The sequence below is a fragment of the Aplysia californica genome, unplaced genomic scaffold (genome assembly GCF_000002075.1).
Source record: "Aplysia californica isolate F4 #8 unplaced genomic scaffold, AplCal3.0 scaffold00079, whole genome shotgun sequence".
In the NCBI taxonomy this organism is placed as follows: domain Eukaryota; kingdom Metazoa; phylum Mollusca; class Gastropoda; order Aplysiida; family Aplysiidae; genus Aplysia; species Aplysia californica.
In genome coordinates this window covers 1,684,341-1,709,802 of record NW_004797349.1, presented here as the reverse complement: position 1 = coordinate 1,709,802, position 25,462 = coordinate 1,684,341, and the positions used below count along the sequence as shown (strand labels likewise).

At 37.4% G+C, this 25,462-nt stretch overlaps 1 protein-coding gene across 3 annotated transcripts; it reads right to left on the bottom strand.

Moving 5' to 3' along the window:
- Window positions 1-4,540: 4,540 nt before the first annotated feature.
- Window positions 4,541-25,462, bottom strand: LOC101856251 (threonine--tRNA ligase 1, cytoplasmic). Of its 3 annotated transcripts, none has more exons than XM_005094319.3 (20): window positions 25,361-25,462; window positions 24,009-24,062; window positions 22,383-22,564; window positions 21,405-21,520; window positions 20,610-20,736; window positions 20,025-20,142; window positions 18,913-18,977; window positions 18,348-18,426; window positions 17,770-17,916; window positions 17,286-17,384; window positions 16,752-16,847; window positions 15,089-15,159; window positions 14,302-14,464; window positions 10,898-11,035; window positions 10,409-10,486; window positions 9,591-9,691; window positions 9,108-9,209; window positions 8,010-8,082; window positions 7,568-7,682; window positions 4,541-6,878 (listed from the first exon to the last, which is right to left on the bottom strand). In XM_005094319.3, the coding sequence occupies exons 1-20, from the start codon at window positions 25,415-25,417 to the stop codon at window positions 6,730-6,732; spliced, it is 2,130 nt and encodes a 709-aa protein (XP_005094376.1). In that variant the 5' UTR covers window positions 25,418-25,462; the 3' UTR covers window positions 4,541-6,729. The 3 variants fall into 3 exon arrangements, with proteins under 3 accessions (XP_005094376.1, XP_005094375.1, XP_012935706.1); XM_005094318.2 differs by having other exon boundaries at window positions 25,243-25,444; XM_013080252.2 differs by lacking the exon at window positions 25,361-25,462 and adding an exon at window positions 24,581-24,599.

Genomic DNA, 25,462 nt, shown 5'->3' with positions numbered 1-25,462 from the left:
CCGCTGTGAAGTTGATGGCCTGCTGTAATTGATAGTTGTATTAGGTGTATGGGTATAGCTTCCCATTCAGCACTGCAAGGAAGGGTATGAGGCAGGGTCTCTGAAATAAACATCTCTCTGATAGGACAGTGCCATGCGGCTCCCCAGACAACCCAGTTTAAGAACATTTCTTTTGGAATTTAGACTAGGACTGTCTGCTCCAGAGCTCAGTGATACCCACTGAACCAAGGATGTGCCCTAGCCCATGGAAAATTGCACATTGGGCACGAAGCAGGATGATGCAGTTTGAAGTTGTTCAAATTGGAGTTCAGTGTAAGATGGCTTTTCTTTTTATCCAGACACTGACAGTGATTCTCAGTCTCAGTATTTTTGTGTGCATGAAAATGAAAGAGGATATCTATCATGGCAAAGTTATTGGTTAGTTACATATTTTTATCTTTTCAGTGGTAAAATTTTTTTGGGTGTGTTACCTCACATGCATGCCTGGGAATGCATCGATACCAGTATATGTGTTGGGGAAAGAGCGAGAAAGAAAAATGTCATCAGAGGTCAAATATATTTCAAAATTAGCCAAAGTTCTTACCAGAAGTATTTTTTTCTTCCAGTTTTCACCCATTTGTGAGTGAAATTGTCTTTATCAATGACACCAGTATGAATAGTCTTTGCCCACCAATATACAGTGTATCCTCTACCCTGCCTTGATTTCTGTGTGTCTTTTTCTTTTCTTTTCGGTCCACCTATTCATTTGTCAGTACATTCATATCTCGTAATCTCTTTGTTTATTTTTGTTTTTGTAAAGTGTTTTACGGCGCTCGCAACTGCATAAGGTCATATGAGCGCGCGGGACACACCTAATATTTTCAGTTGGTAGGAAATTTTGAATTTTGCCCAGGTGGCGGCGGAAGTCTACTCTTATCGATTTTAGACCACCAAGGGATCTTTAACGTGCGCAACTTGCACACGGGCCCTCCGAGATTTTTCGCCCTTGTCCAAGAAGACTAGGTGTAGATCTTTCCTACCAGAAGATCAGGGGTGTGGCAGAAAGACAGCAGTAAGGAGAGCCAAGGAGTAACAGTAGAAAGGCTGCAGAAAGAGTCAGGAGCCCAGTGGAGGGGGCAAAGGAGATGAGGGGGTGGGGGCAGAAAGTGGAAATGAAAGCAGACAACAGAACATTGCTAGAGAGCAGGAAAGGAGGTGAAAGGAGACAATTTAGGAGAAGAAATTTTTAGGTGGCTACCCGGGACCTTTGAATGAGAGGCCAACACCTTAACCTCTAGGCCACGAGAGCCCCTCGTAATCTCTGTGTTCCTCACACACTTGTTTTATGACAGTGCTTCATTCTGTACTTTTAACATATTACTTTGCACAAAAAGTGAAAGAAAAAAATACCATTAAAAAGAAAAGAAAGTATGAAAGTTAGGGAGGTGGATGGAGTGAAAGTCAACAACAGTGGGTGTGGCATTCAACGAGGTTGCCGGGACCGGCTTGTTGTACTCGTTGGATCCGACCTCTCGTTGAACGTGACAAAGGCTAAAGAAATGAAAAGAGACACGTTATTATATTACACGATGTACCAATACCAGTAATTAAAACAGTTGTTCCCCCTGATGACGAAAATCTCAAACAGCATCAGTGTATGCGTGTTTGAGCTGTGTTCTGGCCCTCTTTTCTGAATTTTTAAATATATTTTTTTCCGGAACACTTCACGTGTGGAAACATACCCTCTCACGTCTAGGCTTAGATCTACATAAAGTAAAGGCGGGAACTTGGATTTTCTGATCAGATGAAGAAAAGAAAATTGAAAAAAAAATGGTCTCAATCTAGACCTACCCATCCTGAGTTCACTCAGTTTCACACAGCCCGCATCGCGTTCTCACCCACCCCCTCCCATCCCTACCGTAGGCTAACCCTCATCCACCCTCTTGGCTTTGGGGCCCATATAATGGAGGCACACAAGACCTAGCAATACAATCTGTTTGGAATCGAGGATTGGCCTTGTGCTTCTCGTGAGATGTAGAGAAAGGAGAAAAATTATTCGCTTTTGGGGCAGCTAATTGCCTTTATTTGGTTATCGCAACCTCGTTGAAAGCGACTTCGGTCTGTTTGCAACCTCGTTGGAGCTGACATACATTTACAAAGAGATATAGAGGAAAAAATCGGGGATTAAGGATTTCCTCGTTGGAGCCGACTTCTCGTTGAAGGTGACCTCGTTGAATACAACACCCACTGTATCTTTAAGACAGAAGAATCAAATACACTTCTGGGTCTAACCTGCATTATACCTAGATTGTGTTACAAAGGAAACCGTACTCAAACAATGAATTTCTATCCAGAAGAGTAATCCAGGTATTCTTGCACCAATGATTTCAGCAGAAGTACAAATGACAATATCTCACCGGGGCGGTGCCACTGACTGAAGTGTCTTAAGGCCATTCCCTGGGGGGGGGGAGAAGAGGCATTAACCATGTTCTTATGCACAGTAGAATTGTTATTGTAATTGGGCTGATTCGACAATGTCATATTGTCATGCTCATAACAGTGCCTGAACTGCAACAGGGAACTGCTGCTTTTTCTTTCCTAATCCTTACTATCGTCATTTCCTCTATTTCTTTTGTATGTTTGTTATACTCTTGTGACCTATTTACGGGGTGCATTGATAGTCGAAGCAGACTTTGTGCTGCTGAAGCTCGAGAGGTGAGCAGAGTAAGCCCGATTCCCTGTACGGGCTTCTGTTGACATCCACCCCTTGGCGCTCGTATGACCTTATGCAGTTGGGAGCGCCGTAAAACCTCTACTAAATAAAACAAAATGACAGAATCAGGACAAAGCTATGACTATCAGGTCCGTGTGATTGGTTGTTTTTTTCAGTGGTAAATGAATTTAATGAATGTTTCCATAAGTATGGTGTGTATTTGGGCGTGTCATGTGTTGGAAAATGATCATCAAGTGTTACGCTCACTGTCTTTATGTCTCCTGTTGACTGTACTTTTTGGCTTGGGATTTTACATGTTCATGTACGGTATGTAAAAATTGTCATCATGCATTTTTTTCATTGTCTGAAAATACAATTTAATACAAAGTGTGTCTTTTGAAATTCATTTGTTTTGTTATTTTTCTGCTTGCCTTTGAGTTCTAAACACTTTCTTGCAAGCACAATGATCCCTTGAACAGAGTCAGAGAGCAAACTATCCAGTAAATAAGAGTTAAATTCTGGTCTCACTAGAGTTCAAACTTTGTTGTGATATAATTCACCAATTGTGTTGCAAGTGCTGTAAGACTTGCTAAAACTTATGGGATACTTCATCTCCTTCAGCCCATGTTAGTCTTGACAAAGAGAATCAAAGCAGCCTGCCTCCTTAACCTTCCAAGTTGTATCAATGGGGTTGTAATTTGTAAGGTTACTGCTGCAAGTACTGTTAGGTACATGTAATATTGTAAAGAGATAAGTTTTGTTCTCAAAACAAGTTCAGCAACATTTCCTGACCATAATTTATTTGTGAAAAAACAACAAATGGTAGGCCTTTCCATGTGCATTTTGCTACTTTGTAAATGTAGTTCTGTAAACACTTTAAAAAAATAAAGAAACAAAATACAGTGGAACTCGGATTCAACGAGGTCGCCGGGCCTGACCTAAAATCTTGTTGAATCCGAGCGTTCGTTATAGTAAACACAAGGTTTTGTGTAGATAAATACAGGCACTGAACAAGTAATGTATAAAGAGATCTGAGAAGTCACAAGTAGTGCCTGCATATTATGAGCTGTGTAAAAAAAAGACAGATTCGTTCAAATGCCCACGCCTATGTCATCTCAATTGTTTACCAAAAAGTTGTGTTGCTGTGTAGAGCCTAGCATACGGCAACTTTTGATTCCATAGACCAGTGCACAATTCCTTACGTAGGCCTACGTCAAGACTAGCTCATCATTGCAATAATGATCAGTTGCCGAGGGAGAAATAAGACTATGAGTGTGACGCGTTTTTTATCTGCGACGTTCAACGCAAGGACCGCTAGCTCCCCCCCCCTTACGCACACGCAGCCACACGTGTGCCGGCCGCCCCTCCGACCCCAACACACGCCAGAGTAGACACATGTGTTGGTATGAAAAAAGGCAGCTGATTGGTCGCATGCAATCGGCTGAGTGAATAATGCCAATGGTTCACAACGCAGGTGCAATGATGGTTTCCGGGAATGGATAAAGCTCGTTCTGAGAGAAAAACGAGCGAAGCCACGTCTGCCGGGGCTGTTCAACCAGGAAGCGACTTTGCTGAATCCGAGCTCGCTGATTTAAGTGCTCGTTGAATCCGAATTATTTTTTAAATTGATTTTAAAGAAGAAAAAAACCCTGGGAATTTATCTTATCTCCTTGAATCTGAGTTCCACTGTGCTCTTCATAGACTCCATGCTAATATTCAGTTTAAACTTTTTTGTCTTAATGCCTGCGCCACACCCTGCTGGCAGGGACATAAGAGACTTTTATCACGATTTTTAATTTGACAAAGAGGTAAAGTGTGGGTGAAAAGCAAAAGGCATGAAATACGATACAAGCTGAATGACCATTTTAATGGAAAAAAAAGCAGTTTATACAGAAAAACAAAGTGTTATCTATACATTTTTGCTGAACAAGTAAATTCATCATTCCCAGCCTGCTGCAGTATACAAAGGGGATGCAAATATTCAAAAAGGATTCCAAAGCTATGGATAGTAAGCCATACTGTTCTTAACATGCAATATCAATAGGTAATGTTTGCAATTGATGATGACTTCATAATTGTCTATTTTTGTCCTATGGTCAGGAAAAGCCATTTCACTAGTGAAGTTATGTGAAATCACCAAGATCTCTTTATTGACTTCTCCTGAGACAATTTCCCATATTTCAACTTTCACAGGACCCAATTTCTCTGCGACTTATTTCCGAACATGAAAGTGTTTATTCTACTTAGTAGGAAGGTTTTACTACAGAAGACATACAAATCAAGACAACGTTTTCTTCCATACTTTTTTTGTTATTTATCTATCGCTGCAACATCTGGCCACCACACTACACAAGAAGTAAGAGAAGTGAATTCGCAAAACAATTCAAGGAAACTCAGTCTCTTGTGGTCAAATTGTGGTGGTCATATTTATAAACCCTGTCCATCCGTATCCGAATCCTCGGTAATTCCCCCCCCCCCCCCCCCCCGTTCTGGATGAGGAATGCTCAATGTTTGTTTTCTGTTGATAAATCATAACTGAAATGAATATATACCGGGAGCCGTTGACAAGCTTGAAATGGTCAACAAATACATAAGGCATATATTATGTCCATGTGGGCAGTCATATAAATAAATAAATACTACAACACTAATAAAAGTGCAAGAAAGCAAAATTCAAGATGCTTGGTACGATACACAGCATGTGACACCGTAGAAAAGCATAATATTTACAACTGTTTTGAAGACTGACTTGACAGTAATGTTCAGGACTTATAATAGTTGAGTGAAATAAGTGACAAGCATTAATTCTTACCATCCCTACAAAAACAAATTACTATGCAGCATTTAAACTACTTGGAGTTTGGGAAAATTTTTAATAGCTCAAAAAAAAAGGAAAAGAAAATGTGACAGAAAAGTCGCATTCCCCAGATTGGAAATGCATACTACTTTTCTTCTTTTGCTTTAAGAAAAATGGAGCAATGTTATATTCCCTCGCTGGACTATCTATAGTAAGACTTCACATAAGAACAGTTACTATTTGGCTAGCTACAAGTAGGTATTTAAACTTAAACTACAATTCACAAATACAAAAAAAAGTCACGTGTATCCTGCTCCAGGCATTTATTAGTTTTGAAAAGGAGTCGACAGCCACATTCTCACAACAAATAGTGGAGGGACTTATGAAATGCTGGTTGCCTTCCTGACCAGAGGAAAATGACGAACAGCCAATTAACATAGTGCAACTGAATGAATACATCAGAAGTGACGCTTTGAGAGCCATCCTTTCCAGTACCCTTTATGTAAGGCAGCACAGGATAAATTCCTACCTCAACCACAGGAACATAACCACTTAATTTACACATTCACGTAACAAAACATGAAATGAAACCATAGATGAAATTTTCATCCCACATGATATCCTTGTTAAGAAGAGTGTTTAATAAAATCAACAAGTTTTTAAGTATCGCTAAAGAACATTCTTTACTGGACAACAAAAATCTCAGAAGTTCATTCTGCATCAATTCTACAAACCGTACAACTATATATAAAAGTGATCAAGAGGTACGAACTGTGTTTGGGGGTCAGTTTCAGTGGTGATTTCAAGAAAAAGAACTATAGATGAGAGAGAGGGATGAAATTATCATGGGACATTTTAAAGACGTGAAATGTTTACAGAACAATCAGTTAGAGAAACAATTTCCCTACTCTGAAAACCATTTCACTTAAAATTGCTTGGAACATTACAGAAATCCATGTTAGTCCCAAATTACTGGCTTCCAATCTATGTCAAAAAAATTTCAGAGGAAAACATCTCACAATACATTTAACCCAACAGTAGCTGCGGTAACTCGTTCATACACTACGGATAAAGTGTAACCAAAATGGAATAAGTACGAGACAGATAATACAGACAGGTATGAAATCACATTGAAGTCCTGATGAGAACACCATATAAACCTATGTATGTAACAGATTTCATTCATGAACATAGACAAATAAAAATAAAAATTTGAACAACAATTCTCCTGGTAGAAGTCTTAGAAAGCCTCCTCAGCATCCTGCTGTCTCGTCTTGCCGAAGCTCTTGAAGCGGTCAATGACGTGATCAATGCTGTGCTCTCCGTGGATCTTGTTGTCTCGGGTGCGCACGTTGGCAGTCTTGTTCGCAACTTCCTTCTCACCCACCACTTAAGACAATGAGAACAAAACAAAACATTTCACTGCCACAAAACAAGAATCGCAAAATCATTTAAAATATTTTTCTTAAAAATACTTTGCCTTATAATGAAGAGTGTCAAGGCTGACTAGACAGATTGATCTTTTCAAAGACTGAATGCTTGGTGTGGTTGAAAGACTAAAGGAAAGGAAGGCAATAAGGGAAAAAAAAAAGGAAATATAAACACACTAAAGTAAATATCACAAATCCTTTGTTCAATCTCCCCCATCCCAGCTGGGGGTAGAGTAATAAATATGTCAAATTCCTAACTAAAAGTAAGAATGAAGATATTTAAATCCCTCGAAGCAATAATGGGCAAAGCAGATCATTTCTTGGGCAGAGCACCTAATCCTTTGCCATGCTGCATGGCTATGTGGGAAATATTCCAATAAGACCAAGAATGAAAGGAGCCATACTCACTTGTTAAATGAAATTGGGATGCACTATTTCTCTTGTAAAAGCTCTTTAGTTTAGTTTCTCCATTCATCGAAATTCAGTAATATTTACTTTACTATTCATTACCTTTTCCACAAGTGTCATAATCAAAAGCTATACGTCTATTAGCATTTTCATTTAATCGTTTTTTATTTTCACCATATTACACTACAAAGGCAGTACAACTGTAATCATTAAGCAGAGAATCAATATAGAAGTATTTACCCAAAATAAAGTTGTACTGTGCCAGTTGAGCGTTTCTGATCTTCTTATTCATAGTGGTGCCCTGGTCCAAATCATGTTCACACAAAAAGCCAGCATCGTGAATCTTTGCCATCACCTGCAAAACAAGAAAAAAGATATTGAATTTAACATTGAAATATTTACAAAGCAATTCATAGGAGAAATTTTAAGTCCAGAAACAGGCATAACTCTTTCACACTTTAACAACAGCATGACAGTTGCATTGATTCATAACTTAGATATTTAAACTTTCCCATGGATAGCAGGTTTTTTTTTAAATTAAAAAATACACACATAAATTATTTTTTTTAAAACAAACACACAAACAAAACACCATACTTGACATACATTATTTGGAAGAAAAAATAATCAGGACTAGGCATCGAACATGTATAAAGGATTTCACAAAATTAGGACTACTTACCTCTTGAGCGTATTCATCAAAAGCTGGAGCAACAGTGATCACAATAGACTGCCGAGGGGACAGCCAGAATGGCCTGTGGAAGAACAGACGGAATACAATACGGTGTTACCATTGAGACAGACACGCTCAACAGTTAAAATTGATCATTTTTTTCTGTGTTCCCCTGTGTGCACAACACCAATAAAACGATCCAGTGTTTCCCTAGACGGTAAAAGGGTGCCACTGGTAAGTCCTTCTTCCTTTGCTGTTACTGTCTATCTCGCTCTTTTCCAGGACTAAATGGAAATTAAGTTGTTGATTATCTTTTCTTACTCAAACCAGTACTTTGTTATTGAATGTAATGTTTACTATCTATGGAGGACGAAGGTTTTTATGATAAAGAAAAAACAGCAGTATGAGGGGTGAGGACTGGAAGGGGGATGCATGGCAGCCTGCCATGTTATCATCCTTTGAAAAGCAGTGTGATATGCTTGGGGTAACAGATGTACTGAAGGAGAACACGGTTTTCTCGGTGTTGAAATTCTTTGCCATTGACAGTTCAACAGTGTGGTGCTATTCCACAAGAGTTAACCTCACTGACAAGAGGCCAGACTAATTACTTAGACTTTCATCACATTTTGCCAATTATTATTCACTGGATGTGTACTCCATCAAAACCACTATACTTCTTTCAATACCCTAATCTTAAATAGAAAACATTCATTTTGAGGACAAAGTAACCAAGAGCATTGCAAAATGACAATAATATATTAGAATCTATTGAATAGCATAGACAGGCCCATTGACACTGCAAGAGAAGATTTATAGAGGCCCTCAGATGAACTGAGCAGGACATCCCAGTATATGATAAGATACCGGACTTCAAGCGTGATGCGATCGAAAAGAAAAAGAAGAGCACAGACAGGCAAAGCAGACATGTTAGAATACTGTCATCGCAAGAACGCAGTCTAAAGGAGAAACACATCAACACAGCAGTCTAAAGGAGAAACACATCAACACAGCAGTCTAAAGGAGAAACACATCAACACAGCACAGCTGGGAAAGAGAGATACAAACTGACAGCAATAAGTGGGTAGATATCAAAGAGGCAGAACTTACCATTTCCCACCATAATTCTCACACAAGATGGCCATCATCCTCTCCACAGAGCCCAGCACAGCTCGATGAATGATCACAGGTCTCTCTTTCTCTTGCTTTTCACTACAGAGGAAAAAATAAAAGTCTTGTTAGTGATCAAACATTTCCCTGATGGCTTCGAAAGCAATATACTATGTCTACTAACACAAACAAATCTGTACTAAATCATTTACTTTCTTTCATATCTTCACAACTACTTTAGCAGCAAAGATTCCTATGGGGATACTAAAAAGAATTCAAGTAACCACCATTAGAAAACTATTTAAGTACAGTATTCAAACCTATGACCTCTTCTAACACAGAAGAACCTCCTTGCTCTTTGGTAATGAAGTAATACTGATCCCTTTTCAAAGTAACAGAGAACAAAAATGGTTTTAAAAAAGTCCATCACAAAAAGAAAAATATGAATGTGTATTTAATTTACACACAAACAAAAGCACTTACTTCATGTAGGTGAGGTTAAACCTCTCCGGCAGCTGAAAATCCAGTTGAATGGTAGCACACTGATGGCTCCTCTTCAGCGCATCACAGATGGTAATATCAATCTGAAAAATCATATGCATCTCTTGTAATTTCAGTATCCACAAACAATCAGTGCCCATTTCCTCCATACAAGGCGCCCCCCCCCCCCACAAACACACAAATTTGTGTAGATAGTAGAAACAAAGGTACTGGGTTGTACTTTATGATTGGTCAGCTTGCTGGCAGCCATTCTAAGCCATGAAAGGAAAGGACAACAGTAAAACAAAAGTATGCAGAAAGGGCAGACAGATTGCAGCTAAGTGACCACTAACTTGCCACATTCTGCACACAAATGCAGCGACACGAAAAGGTCTTTGACGTCAAGTACAACAAACACTCTTGGCATGCAACATATCTCTTCAAACAATGAACAGAACTCATTTATCATATATTTGGATGTGGTAGTATAACTGTATGTCAGAGGAAATAAAGTAAGTTTGTGAGTCGACCGATGTGTCCAATTAAAATTCATTCCCTCATCAAGAATTAAAAACTAAACTAGACAGAGTTTAGTACAAGGGGGAAATGATTTCTTTATAGTTTAATTTTCTGTTCCTTATGCCTTATCAAACACTGAAATCAACTTATGTCTCTTGTCTCTTCCACACACATACCAATCCCCCCCCCCCCTCTAAAAGAAAAAAAAACAACCCTTAAAACAAAACAGGTTCTTTATTATGTCAACAACCAACTTGATCTCGTAGCAAAAACTTAGAAATGAACAAGGAAAAATACAATACCTTTGGTCCATAAAAGGCACCATCGCCAGGATTCAAAGCCCACTTGTTGCCAAAGGCATTCAAGCTCTCTTCCAGTTGCTGGTGAAAAAAAAAGAGAGGTCTGAAGATTTTTGGTATTTAATAGTGCTACATTTCTACAGCCATAACTTGTACACACCTTTTCGAAAACTTCTAATTCAGACCAAGTCCTTCAATTTGCAGACTTCACGCTATTCAGCAAATACTAAATCTTACCTGCTGTGATCTGCCTACGGTGCTGACATAGGCAATGAATAAAGCAAATCTTACAAACAATCTTAAATTTTGAGATAAAGTATACTTTGCAAGATTTTAAACAAATATTTTCCTCAAATCGTTCATTACACAATATCCTCCAACAGAAAAGCAAGGGGAAACTATAAAAGAATGAAAATGACTTTCCCTGATTTGCCTCAGAAAAATGTTAATATGACTGCATTTCAATTCAAATGTAATTTTCATTGATCTTACCTTCTCTGCTTCATCCCAAACAGCCTTATCTCCAAGAAATTTCTCTGGGCGAGTAGACAAGTTGAGAGAAAAGGTGAAGCCGAAAGTGGAGTACACACTTTGCAAGAAGTCCAGGGAGCCTTGGATCTCCTCCTTGATCTGTACAATAAAAATTTGAGGTAAATTTACAAAATAAAAACCCATTAGAAACAGCACTGGGAACATACTTGTCAGGGGAGAAATAACTGGTACACTATAATAATAGGGTGTGCTTTCCCTTTGTTGAGTCACAGAGTGGGTTATCGATATTCGAATATGCAACAGGGCATTTCTGTAACTCCAGAAATATGAGATGTTCTCAAGGCTCCCAAAAACCATGCACTGGACGCAGACATGAAATCGAAAGTGCTGTCTGTTCACAGGGAAAAGAGACACAAAAACCCATAACTTAATCATGGTTTGGATTAGGTTGTGAAGCCAAACATATTCAAACCATCGACGGTAAACTATAAAAAGTTATTTGAACTAACTAATAAAGTACTGTTACTAACTTATACACTATTTGTGAATAACTCGAAAGTAAAAAATGAACCCATTCAATTTTTATTTTTTTTAATAATTACGATAAAAGTAAGACCGGCTTTCCTTCTTGGGATCACATAACATGCTATATTCTACCAGTAAACCAAGCATCACTTCAAAGCAACAACACAAATTTATCCATAAGAATAATTCTTTAAATGTCAACAAAATTGAGAGGAATAGTTCAGGAGATCCGCGGGTCTCGATCCCCTAGAAAATCGGGTATTTGCTAAAAAAAAAATGGAACTTCGAGTATTTGGATATTCTTACAGAAAAATATGTCAAGAATCCGTTTGTGAAGGTCCCAAAACCTAAGGAGACCTCTAATATATATAAAAATGTATTTGAAAGCGGTAGGGGGGGCAAAAAAATGCAAACAAAACGTAAAGAAATGTTAAACTTTACCCCTTGACAACAACACTTTCCGTGGCTGCAAGGTAATCAAGTTTGGTATCGTTGGAAAGGCCGTGATAAGAGCTATTCGATTATTACACTTTCGTTTTCGTACGGAACTACTCTGGGGACCCATTTAGGTATGTTTGAAGACCCCGTACCAAATACCGGTTGGCCACTTCCGTCACGTGACCGGACCGTGAATTTTCATTCGCCGAGCCGGTAGCAACGAAGGGGATTCCCCTCGCGGGCCATTGTTTACACTGCGTGCCGCAAGACAGAACGTGAACGTTTTCGCTGCATTTCAAAGAGTTTTCTATCGTGTTGCCGATTTCAACGCTAATAAATCTTGTTTACAGGCTGAATAATTATTGTTATCATCTCCATTTGCAATTCTGTGTAGTATTTCGGCCCGACAAGGCCTACCGAACACATGCTCCTTCTTATTCGTCTTCTCTCGTCTGTCTATCTGATCGTGATTCGATTCGATGTCTTCTTAGTCTTTGTCGTTTTGAGTGAGCTAATCCAGGATTTAAACTGTTGAGATTATAAGTAAAATACATAATAGCCTTCAGTACTTTCCATGATTATGTGGCTGGGGTATTCAAAGTATAGATCTACAGATCTACGTTGCGCTCGATCGACAAAGTTATAGGAATCTAGATCTAGATCTAGGATACATTTGTTTTGATGGCTTCCCTAGCCTCTTCGGTTGTTCGCAGTGAACAAGTCTGTTTAGCGTAGCTATAGCAATAGAAATCTCTAAGGCCTAGTGTTATTTAAAACAATTTTTTTACTTTATTATTAATGGGGTTTTTTAAAATCGGAGACCAGTGTTCCCAAAGCCAGTTAACCCCTTCAAGCAAGATTGAAAGAAGCGACTGCAGAAATATATAGATAGGATAAAACAAATTGAGAAAATATACAGATGTAGATCTAGATAGTATCATGTAGTGCCAGTTTACAGTGTGCCTTTCTTGGTTGCATAGTCTTAGATTCCACCATTGCAAAACCAAAACACATGGGAAGAAAATGAAGGGGAGGTAGCAGCTTTTTTTTTTTTTGGCTCGACAAAGTCTCGACTCTTCTAATTCTAAGAAAGGCAGTCATCTGCCAAATCATTTAAAGATTTCTTAATGTGGAAAAGACTAACAACAAACTCAATTTACCTAAACAATTCAGTATGGCAACATTAACATATATATTTAGACGGGCATGTCAGCATGCAAAATTTTTATTCGCGTTTTTCTCGGAATAACTTTTCTGCCAAATCTGCTGCACTATTTTGATTAGACCTCAGAAAGTTACAGTCAGAGTTGGTTGAAATTTTCACACAAGCCCTAGAATGTCCTATTACCTTACATAGATATTTTAGCTTCTTCTCCCATTTAAGAACAGAAACTGAAAGACAAATGAGAGTTTACGTTCTTGGGGCGGAGATTCAATTGTGAGAGGACAGTTGGGGGGGGGGGGGGGGGGGGGCATGGAATTGATGTAAAAACTTGTCAAAAAAGCTTTTTAAATAGCCTGTGCTGTGTAAACGTGATGTATGTTGCCGAATAATGTTGGATTTTAGTGAAAACCGAGATGTTTGTGATTGCACAATGTTTTGAAAACTTTGCGTTTTTCTCGAAATTGCATTTTCGGCTAACTGGTAACTTTATAGAAAGTGTATCTCAATAACTAACAGGCAGATTTCATTGAAATTTTCACACATTATTCCCAAGATAAGTGCCCTCCTCCTTACAAGAGCACTTTTCCTGAATATTGATTCTGTTTTGAGTTATTTGGCATTTTTGCGATTCAGCATCGCCTAATATGGAATTCTGAACATTGGTCAAAGTGAGGGTAAAATTTGGAAAATGTATGATAGATATTTGAAATCTGATTCTGTAAAGAGGAGAAGCAAGCAATATATAACATATATACCAAGTATGAAGCTTCTATCTTTATTGGTTTTGTAGAAACACTGTTTATAAAACGTAAAGAAATTTTGCTGAATCAGCGCCATTTTTTGCCGCCACAAGAACAAAAAAATAAAAAATGAATTTTTTATTTCACAAAACCTCTTTTTAAAAGTGTATGTATCCATTGATGCATACAAAGTGGCTACAAAATGGTTGGAACTGAGTTTTGGCATTTTCATTAGCCACCTCCCCTTAAAAGCTATGAGAGAGTAATTTTTCATTTTTTTTAAAAATGGAAATAGTAGGCATTATTTTTTTCATATAAGAAAAACACCAATTGGGAACTTCACCAATCTACTCGAATCAGTTTCTTACATTACAGTAAAATAAAAAACAAAAATCAAACCCATCAGTAAAATTCTAAACACGTAAAAAATCACTTCACAACATAAAGAGAAATATCTTTCAGAGCTAAAAAATTTTAAAAGGAAAAAAAAAAGACTAGCATTCGAATATCCTATCGTCACAAAAGAAACTCTTTACCTGATCTTTACGACAGAAGATGTGGGCATCATCCTGCTGGAATCGCCTCACTCTGGTCAGACCCGACAAAGCACCGGACAGTTCATTACGGTGGAGTACACCAAAGTCTGCCATCCGAAGGGGAAGTTCTCGCCACGATCGAACCCCATGATCAAACATAAGACTGAAGAAAGATAAAAAAAAAAAATAATTAATAAATAAAATATCAACCTTCGCTTTCCAGTTTCATCCATTAAAAGTTTGACTTTGAATTTGCAAAAATTAGGCAAACACATTTAATGTATGATGAGCATTTAAGTGCTGTATAACTAAAACAGATTATAAGACAACACAATAAAAACACAATGGTAATGTATGAGAGAAATCAAAGTGAACAACAGAATCCTACTTGTAACACACTTTTGAAAGTTTCACAATGATCATTTCATCTGGCCACATATATGTATCCAAGAGACAAACACTACCATGTGACCTTATATTCATTCATAATATAAGCTGAAAAAATTCTAATATCTCGTCCTCGCTGGCTTCATCACAGACTCTTTTTCAAGAACTTCTTATAGAAATACAGGAAAGACGATATGCTCAAAATCGAAAAACAAAACCTTCTCTTCCATCTAACCTGAGTTTCACATTCCCAAAAACCATAAATGGAAAGGAATATCGATCTGTACGAGAACTGAAAACCTAACTGTCTTCATCATACCAACATGGCATGCTAAGACACCTATGGGGGAGAGGGTGACTTAATTATTTATAAAACAAGGCCTCTAATTACAAAACTTACCAATGTCCTGGGCAGTTCATAGGCTTCAAAGCAAACGTTTCTTTCTCACAATCAAAAGAGAACATGTTTTCCTGAGGAAAATGACAAGTTTGAAAACCTTTAAACCTTCAACATATCCTTATTTGACATATGCACAGTCACAGGGATATAACCCTTTTGACAAATTTTAACAATACAGTACAGAAATATGTGTAGAAAATCAGGTCCTGAAATGAATGTAACAATAACAAAAACGTAAAATCTACCTATGCTATTAAAAGTATACATTTCCTCTCAAGACAATTCTCACAAACTTTCAGAAAAATGCAACAGATACCAACTGCCCTGTAGAACAGCCAACTACCTTCACAATAGTAAGATCTTGCTTAATATCAGGGTTGCCGGCAGGCTCTGACAAAAACGCCTGAACATTTTTCGGTATAAAATTCTATGCGCAGCATTTCATTATAAAAAAAACCAGATATTAAAATATTTAATAAATATGCCTAGGCCTATTAGAAAAACCTAAATATTAAAAAAATAGAACTCAACAATAACTACATATTGATGGGTGTAATGGATGGGGGAAGGTCTTGCTGTAAAGAAATTACTTTCTCCTGTAGGAGGAGGTGCCAGCCAGTTTGCACCCCTCCCTCTTTCAATATTAGGTACCTAGTTTCTCACTCGTTCTCTTTTGTTTATTCTGATTTTTTAAATACTAGATACCCATTTATTCGGTTGTTTTTAAAAACGAATAATGCCCAGTCTCAACCGGAAATGCACAAGAGTTCAACTACCCGTTCTGGTCTTCCTTCATGTCTAGCCGGTGTCAGGTTACAATTTGCCGACAAGGCAGGAAAAATGTTCCGGACTCTGCCGATCTCGGCCGGAAAAGCCGCAAAAGCTGGAGGATTTTAAAAGGCCCGACTTCCGGCTTTAGCCGAAAAACTGGCAACCCTGTAATATATCTAGATATGTCAGCACTGCAAAGAATCGACTTGCAGACAGTAACATTTCTGGGTATTAATAAAAACCAATACTGACTCTCATAGTTAAGGTAAATAGCACCTGTATAGCACAAATTCCCACTATTTAGCAAGCTCTACACACTTAACAGTCTATATCATTACCCTAGCAGACCTGATAGAACAATTTCAACTTTTCCTGAGAAACATTCAATTAACAAAAACTCAAAGCAAAATCAAGGAAAAAGAGGCAACTTACAGAATAAACCTTGAAAGCAAATTTTCAGGACCAGTCGAAAGAATTAATTCTTATAGACTAAGCGACAGGCCAACATCATTGTGTGCACATCAGCAGGGGGACGAGGAGAAACATGGTCCTGCCATCTCTCCGTTGACCATAACTCATAATCAAAATAAATAAGGTCTCCCCATTTCCTTGCTTATAAAAAAAACACGTAATAAACCAAACAAAACAAGTCGTCTTCATCATCATCATCTGCCTCTTTCACCCTGCTATTGGGTATAGGCCGCCAAGAAGGGCTCTCCACCTGACTCTGTTTTTGGCAATCTTCTCTACTTCTCGCCAGCTGCGCACCATTTGTCTAAAATATGTCTCCAGCTCTCAAAACAAAAAAAGTTTTCAGTATCTCCTACTGACAGCATGTAAATGAAGAGAAAGTAGATAAACACAATGAATTGGCCTTGAGTGTGTGACTTACAGAATAATGTTGCCAATGTCCAGACGTTTCCCACAACTTGCTGTTGTAGATGTTTGGAGAAACAACCTCCGAGAAACCTCTCTCCCAGTAATGCTCCTGAAAAAAAATACCAAGACAGTCAACAAAGGAAGAAGAGAATAACCATGTTCTAGTTCAGGAAATTCTCTTAGAAAAACTATGTTAGAATGTATACCCAGAAGACCATTTACTTCAGACAGAACTGAATTATTGATTTGAACACCCTTTTTAATTCCAAATCAAACCAATTGCTTCTAAAACGTCTCAAAGCGCAGTGTCTCATAAAACAGGCATTCTGCCATGCTCAGAGACTATTTTTAGTAATATAAAGAAAGTACAACCATCATTCAAACTATTATGACCACCTCAATAAGTACAAATAATTTTCCATTTCCATGCCTTTGAAATCATATAAAGGCTGCAGTTCCTGAAGGAATTAAGTCGTTTATTTTTCTTAATCAAAGAGAAACACAAATTTTTAGAAAGCACATAAAGTTTAGGTCTTGGAAAACTTACCCTGATGTAACTGACCAAAGTGTTGTATATGTGGGCTCCTTTTGGCAAGAAGAAACAACTGCCTGGACTGAGCTCATGGAAGAAGAACAGTTCTTGTTCCTGTTGGAATACGAAGTAGTCAATTTAATTGCTATTTTGAAGAAGGATTATTTCAGCCATAAGTATGACACAATCTGTGAACAATGTACAAAATTAAGTTTGCTGAAAGTTTGACAAGTTCAGTGGACTATGCTCAAAATTAACTAAGATAAGACGAGTTTAAAAAATAAAAACTCCTTTACTTTGTTTTCCCTGACCATGATGGAAAAAAAAAAAGTGGGCACATTAGCAGATATTTAGTTTAATGTCTTTTTCCGTGTTAACTTCACACCTTCTTATGCAAATGGCTACGACTTAAATACTTAAATATGCACTTCTTTCTATTGTCATTAATAGTCTAAACAAATAGATAACTGTACATAAGGGGAGAGCACAAAACGCTCACCCTTCCAATTTTGCGATGATCTCTTTTCGCAGCCTCCTCTTGCAAGTGCTTCCATTCTTTCAACTGTTTGGGATCTGGAAAGGAGATTCCATAGACTCTCTGCAGCGTCTCAGCCTCTGAGTTACCCTCCCAGTAGGTAGAAGAATTCTGGTAAGAAATTCAAAGGATTATTTTAAAATATAAGATCCACTGAAAAACCAACAGCATTCTCTAAAATGATTTCAAACTTCACATTCTTCATATCAACTTTAAAGAAATTTTTTTTAAACCCAACTTTTCAGACAGTCTATTTTTTAAAAATCTTAGTAGAATTATTGGTATAAAATTAAGGCTACAAAACACAATTTCTACTTTTGCCCTTTTTAAAAATCTTAGAATTATTGGTATAAAATTAAGGCTGCAAAACACAATTTCTACTTTTGCCCCAACATTCAGTCTCCATGGCAACTTCAAACTGAAGAGTGGTTCCAAGGGCCGTAAAAAAAAGTCCTTCCTCTTACAATCTTTTAAACCACATTAACCAAGCCATGATTCTAGCAGGTATTCCTATAGCCTCATATTTTTAAGTGACCACTCACTTTGGTGACAGCTAGAGCTTTGACTTTCCCAGTGTGACGCACATGAGGCCCTCGACAGAGATCTATCAATGGACCGCACCTGAGGACACACAAGGAAAAATGACACCCTATTCTTGACAGCATTACCAGACCAAATGATATGAGCGGTCTAAACAATAAGGTGAAAATGGTCATAACTTTTTTAAAATCAACACCAGCAGCCCTTGCTGTAAAATGGGAAAGACAATCATGTATGTCTCTCTGCTTGTTTCTTAAGCACCACTGAACATACACCTCTATGATGTCACGTTGAATGTGGAGATCCTCATAGAGGAATGGTCAAAGGAAGAAGTGCCCAAATACGAAAAAAAATGAATCCATGTTGTGTGGGAGAAAAATGTTATATGAGTAAAAACAGTTTTATAACTTTTGCATCTTGATCAATGTGGGATGAATGAACATAAAAGAAGAACAGCCATGTGCTGTATCGTAAAGTGGATTGCAAAATACTTTCCTTAAATCCTTAAAAAATAATACAAGAGGAAACGAACTGCCATGTACAAACACTAACTTAGTCTATACTCACTTGTACACAGTGGTGGTTGGGGTTTGCACTTTGTTTTTGATGATCCTTTGCTTGAATTCGTTGTACTGGAGACATTAAAACACCAGCAAAATAAACATGTGTACCAAAGTTCCTTATACAACACAAAGTACAAATAAGAAAAAAATTGCTGTACTTCACATAAATCTCTCCTTCACTGCATTCTAATTTTCTTTTATTATTCTCTGAAAAGGGGAAAAGCAGTCTTTAACACATACAGAAGGAGCATTGAAGAGCACTTTCTTCATTCCAACCACCTAACAGATGCTCATGACAATTTGAGTTCTTGCATCAGAAATATCTACCACTGATGATGTCTATATATTGTTTGTATCTAAAGCAAGCAAAAATTTAATCTGAACATGAAAAATTTGAACATTTGTTCTTTCTATAATGGTGATCAAAAGAAACAAAGATGACATGATCCTGTGAATCAGTAAAACCATCTGTCTACCTAACCCATATATATAAGGTCATGGCACAAACAAGCTCTAACACCTGGGACTGGAGGCAGGGCAAATGGATCAGAGTTGGTGGAAACGTTTTTTCAAAGAAAAAGACTGCATAGCAAGAGGAGGACGTTCAGGTTTGGAAACATCTTTCATCATTTAAGGTTACACAAATAGTGATTAAAGGAATAAAAACAGTCCGAGGCACGGGTGTCAACAAGAGAAAGGGGCAGAAATTACTGGGTAAACAAACAAATGAATTCACCTCATCTTCCAAGGTCTCACAGCACTCTGATAACAGAAATGTCTCAAAGTTTAGGCCAAAATGGCATAATGACGATGACATTTATGTGAATCAATGCTAAGAAAAGAATGTTATCTTGTCTTACTACTGATGTTTTCAAAGACACACTTCCAAGGTGTCAACGGTTCAGAAAAAGAAAATAAACTTTTCAGATCAGACTAACAGTGCATCCGTCCAAAACCTATCTTTAATTACAGCTAACAATCTTGCAAAAAAAATATTTTTTTAAAATCCACAACAAAAAACTTTCGACCTCTCTCTCATGTATTCCACACACAAAATTAAAGATCTTCTTCCGACCCAGTCATACGTTAAACAAATTTAACGAAGAATATAAACACCTCAAACATCTTCAGCAGGTCTTCTTTTCTCATCTCCAATCTCTCAAATGGCTGCTTCTCTTTGGAAATAGTCTTCACCAAAGACTCCAAAACTGGTAACTGACTGCTGGACACTGGTCTGCAAAGTGACATTAAAATAACAAATTGACATAAGTCTTATTCCTTTACAAAGCAATGGTTATATCATTTCCCTAACAAGCATTACTTAACTAGCTTTAAAAAAACAGTCTTCGAGCCCCTAGAGCAAAGAAAACATCGGCGAGAGCCTCATTTCTATACTTTATACTACACAAACAGATTGTGCTGAACAGACATTTATCACCTTTTGCACACCCAATCTACAAATTTCGCCTCTCAATTCACATGTAATTTACTTCTCATTAAATATTTTTATATGCTATATATCTATAGCGATATTGATCTATTTTCAATAAGGAGAAAAAACTTAATTTTCATATTGAGCTGGGTTGGGGGTTTTTTCAGTGTTCTTAAACTTACTCTCTTCCCTGAAATCACTGCATGACTACAGCAACAAAAAATAGAGCTAACAAAGTAATGACTCTCAGCTAAACCAAAAAAACTCACTCAGGACTCCACATATCATAGTAGAATCCCCCATCGACAGGAGGCCCGTAGCACAGATGTCCTCCACACTGTCGTTCCATTGCCTCTCCCAGCATGTGAGCGCTGGAGTGCCAGAACACATACTGACCTGACAAACACACAAAAGAATAGTATGCAATTATAACTGTACGTGCGTTACATTTCCAACGAAACAATTCACGTCATTTACGAAATAGGCTGCATCAACCCTGTCTGTCAGGGTCAACTTGGGTTGAGAGGGATACAACTTCCCAGAAGACAGAAGGGGACATCTAATAATATTCCTCCACACAAAGTAATTTAATTTGTCTTCTCCACACAACGTTTAACATACAAACAGAAGAAGAAAGAAAGATAAGGAGGATAGAGAGATGTCGAATCAAATGCCTGAGAGAATAAAGCATTAATACTAACATCTTCAAAGTGACTGGAAAAAGCATATTGCAAAAATAAAACTGTAAGTCATACAAAGTCTTAAAGTTGCAACTGTTTACGATGGTGAAGTAAGAGTTTATATGTAATTAAGTAATTCCACTTCTGTATTCCTCAATAAAAACACCTCTGTCTTAAGGACTTCAATTGAGCAGATATCCATAAACAACATCCGAGTGACCTGTATCGAGTCACTGCTAACAAAGAAAGGGTTCAAACATTCTTAAACTTACTTCCTGTCTCCAATTTACAGTAAAAAGACAACTACCAATTAAATCATCTGCATCTTTCACAGGACTTGACAAAATATACGAATTTAAAGTCTAAGGGTTTGGGGTTTTTTACCTTCTGGATCGTCAAACTTCAACAGTTGAAGAGAAGAGTCTTTTTCAAACGGTCGGTCCAAGTCCCACAATTCTCCATTCACTTTGGCAACCACAGTGCTATCAGCAAGGCCTTGGCTGTGATGACAATATTTTGAGACAAAATATATTTTTCCACTGTTATTTTATAGAACACACATGACTAACTTGCAGTTTCACTTCTCAAAGACTAAACCATTTGCTGCGGTAAAATATAATAAAAGATAACATAAACTTCATTAATCAATAAGGAAAACCTTGGGTTGATATACAAGTACATCAAAATACAAAGATTCAGTATCAACATGCAAACGTGCTCATTGTATTTATGTTCAATGATACACATACAGCAATGCACAATTCAATCATTCTACTTTGCTGGATCTTCGAGAAACCTGACTACTTAAGGTAAGTACACTAGAAAGATAGGAACTACAGAGGCATCTTGAAAAATAATTGTTTAAACTCAGTGGACTGAAAATAAGAACATATTATGACGCCTAAAACAATAAAAAAAAAAGACATACAAAGTCATTTCACAACAAGAAACAAAAAGTTTGGACTAATCTGTGTTTCTGGAGAACATGTTCCTTGAATAGCTAATACTGGCATTAATAGCTGAAATACTAACGCTCTCATTTTAAAATTCTATCAGGTAGATACGCCTAAGTTTGATGTCAGTCCAACATCATCTAAAAAGAACCATTAATAGAGGAGTAAAACTAATACTGAATTGCACACCATGAGTGCTCAAAACAGTACTTTACATAGTCATAGAAACATTTTTGCTACACCTCTATCAAATTTAATAAGATATAAAGACAAACCAAATCGAATATGATGTAAGGTTTATGATTCTGAAGGCAAGGTAGGGACAATATTGACTATTTTTAATAAAACTATAGAGTATCGTGCCACTTCAGAACTACATCCTTGTGAATATATATCAGATCTGCTTTACCTAATTGCTGCAGCAACTTCATAAGGAGTAGTTTGAAAGGCATTTCCCTCCTTTACAGCACCATCTGGTAAAGTGACTTTGATCGGGACCTTTTCTTGAGCAGCTATCCAGTCATCTCTCTCTTTCTTTAGCTTGTCCCATAATTTTTGACGATGCTCAATATAATCTGGTGGCGGCTTCAGCTAGAGAGTACAAGACAGTTTGAATTAATAGGGAACCACTGAATAACAAGTAGTCATATAAGGTCCGGAAAAATCAGGCAAGAAGAAACTGGAGTAGCCAAGGAAAACAATAAAGAAAAAGCCTCTTATTTATACCAGGAGAAAAGTGGACCATGTCCTTCCTATGGTTTGTAGAAGGTATAAATATGTACATTCAAAGTCACAGCACAGAACATTACAGTTATTTTACAATGTTATAGAATAACTTTTAAAACCAGTCGAGAATGCAGCTTCTGTAAAACTTATAGTCAAAAATATATACATATTATATTAAGCTTAGAAATGAAAAGATCACAGTCACAAAATGTAAAAATTACTAAAAATGCTTTTGAAGGCCTTTCCTTTTACAAAGAAGAAAACCCATTCCTATTTCTGTTAAGAAATGGTAAAGAAGTATTAGCCTTATGATGCCTTTTGGACATCATTATTTTTAAATATTTTTTCTTTTCTGCGCCCACAGATCTGTCATCCATTGGGTCGCCTCCCACAGATGACAAAAAATCTCCTCCACTCCCCTCGGCTCTCTGCTTTCCTCAGTGTGTCACGCAGCTCCATGGCTGTCCATTCTCGGATGTTATCCTCCCATCTCTTCTTCTGCCTGCCTCTCCTCCGTCCTCCCTGCACAGGACCTTGTGCCATCACTATTTACACAATGTTAATGGGTCAGACAGAGTAAGCCGCCACACTTGAATGTTTCTAAGCAACACATTCTTTTTCACCAACAAAAACTCACTTTAATTTAACTGAAACTGAGACTATGATCAATCCTTTCCCTAGGCTTCAATATTCATGGACAAAAAAGTCCAGTACAAAATAACTACACAATCAACGTTGCTAGTTTGTGACAAATAAACCAACTTTACTTGCAAACACCATCAGCCCTGCTGGCAGTGCGATCGTTCCAATTTTAACTGTTCCAGAAGCATTTCTGCAAATTCACTCTTTTTGTTTTAGTAAGAGTTTTACGGCAATTGCAACACAAAAAGGTCATATAAGTGCCGAAGATTGGAGGTGTTACAAGAGAGTAGCAAACACAAAAAAAGAAGGAGGGGAGATACAGAAGATAGATTTTTTTATAGAAAAGAAGGAGCAAACCACACCACAGCACCCGCGAACCATCCACTTTGCAAATTCAATCTTTTAAAAAAAAATATATAATACACAACACGTCTGTAATTAATTGCACACAAAATTACAGCCAGCCTAAGGTTCTGAAATCATTAAATAGCCTACATTTTAACAAATAAATTTTTATAAAGGAAAGAAAAGAGTTCAAGATTTTCATCATGAGGTTCAGTTAAGTTCCACCAATAATAACTTGACAATTTTTTATGTTCACGATTCACATCTGTCAAACTTTTACACATGCACAGAAAAAAAGTTACAGAATCGAAAAAAAGCCTACCTCCATGGCTTTTTTTTCTCCTCCTCCTTGTTTCTTGCCTTTATCTCCAGCTTTCTGTAATAAACATAATAGTGTTAATTTAGTACACCATTTCCCGATGTAGATCGAGTCGAGTCTTAATTAAAACAGTCACAGAACAAAGAGCTGAACATTTTTTTCACGCAAACTTAAAAGCACAGGCACTATAGGACATTCATTTTATTTTACTTTTTAATTCAAAACAGCATAAAATTCTCGATCATCCCCTTGCCTTTCATTAATCTTAGATAAAAATTCAACAGCATCCCTGCTCTGAATGCCACATTTACAAATTTATTCAATCTTTTTTCAGCTATAAAAGAAAAACAAATCAAGTGTTGAAAATGAAGGCAATTTTTTTTTCCATTTCAGAATTCAGTCCTCAACAGTGCCTTTCCAGCCATCTGATCATATTTTCAAGAGAAACACCAAAGCAACCCCAAGACAAATTGCCTGGTGTGATAGTAGTAATATTTTCTGCAGATTTATTTGATCATCAAAAAAACCCCCCATTAAAATTAGCCTAGCCTAACTATAAAACTAAAAAAACCTACTGAAAGAGACGTCAGAGAAATCCGTATGTCTCCAATCTCTTAACACCTGTACTGGTTTTTTTACGTAGGCCTAGGCCCTATATATGATTATGATAATGATGCAAGATCTTGCCAATCCATACGAGATCTAGATCTAGATTCTAAATCTAGATTTCTAGATACGGCCTACACTGTACAGCTCGTAAATTTCAATGAGACTGAATTTGAATGAAAAATCCGCACACACAGTGCGTGAAACCAATTAAATAGGCTACTTGAAAACAATTCAAGATCCAGAATCAACCAAAATAACTGAAACAAAACACTTCAAATTGGAAACACAATGAACAGAACCAATCCAAAAAGTTAAATTTTGACCAGGTAGTACCACTTTCTCCATGATCCAAGTTATTGCATCATTCTAAGTCATGATGACCATTGCCTCACCCTCACTGATCTCTACATCAAAACCAGTTGCCCATAGGCCTACTTTACCTCAGCCCTCCGAACGTAGCCTAATGCTGACCTTTTCTTTTCATGTAATACTATTATTTTTTGTCTTAAAAGGCGAGGTCTGAATTACAGAACAAGCATTCGACGCGGATAGAGACACACAAGTTCATAGAGGCTATTCTAGTTTCTACATTAGTTGTCAAGTAAACCGGTCACGAAGTACTACGAACCATGCTCATCGCCCTCAAGTATGTCGTGCCTAGCCTCTTTGCAAAATGAAGAAAACTTATCCTTGACGGAAACATTGTGTTGTAGAGATGATTTAACTAAAAAAGGAACCGGTCATGCCTTTTTTTGATCAGAAAGGTCCATCTTCTCGACTCCTTTAGCCACGTTTTCTGCCATCTTGTCCACAAAAAAAGTACTCTCGAATACGTCATTTCCGATTTA

Bases quoted from the DNA above. Each gene is read 5' to 3' on its own strand.
- LOC101856251 (XM_005094318.2), bottom strand. From the start codon at position 25,317: ATGTTTCCGTCAAGGATAAGTTTTCTTCATTTTGCAAAGAGGCTAGGC. The intron at 10,487-10,897 runs GTAAGATCAATG...TTTTTTCACCAG, and splicing joins TTTGGGATGAAGCAGAGAAG to CAACTGGAAGAGAGCTTGAA. The intron at 9,210-9,590 runs GTAAGTGCTTTT...TTTCCTCTGTAG, and splicing joins TTTAACCTCACCTACATGAA to TGAAAAGCAAGAGAAAGAGA.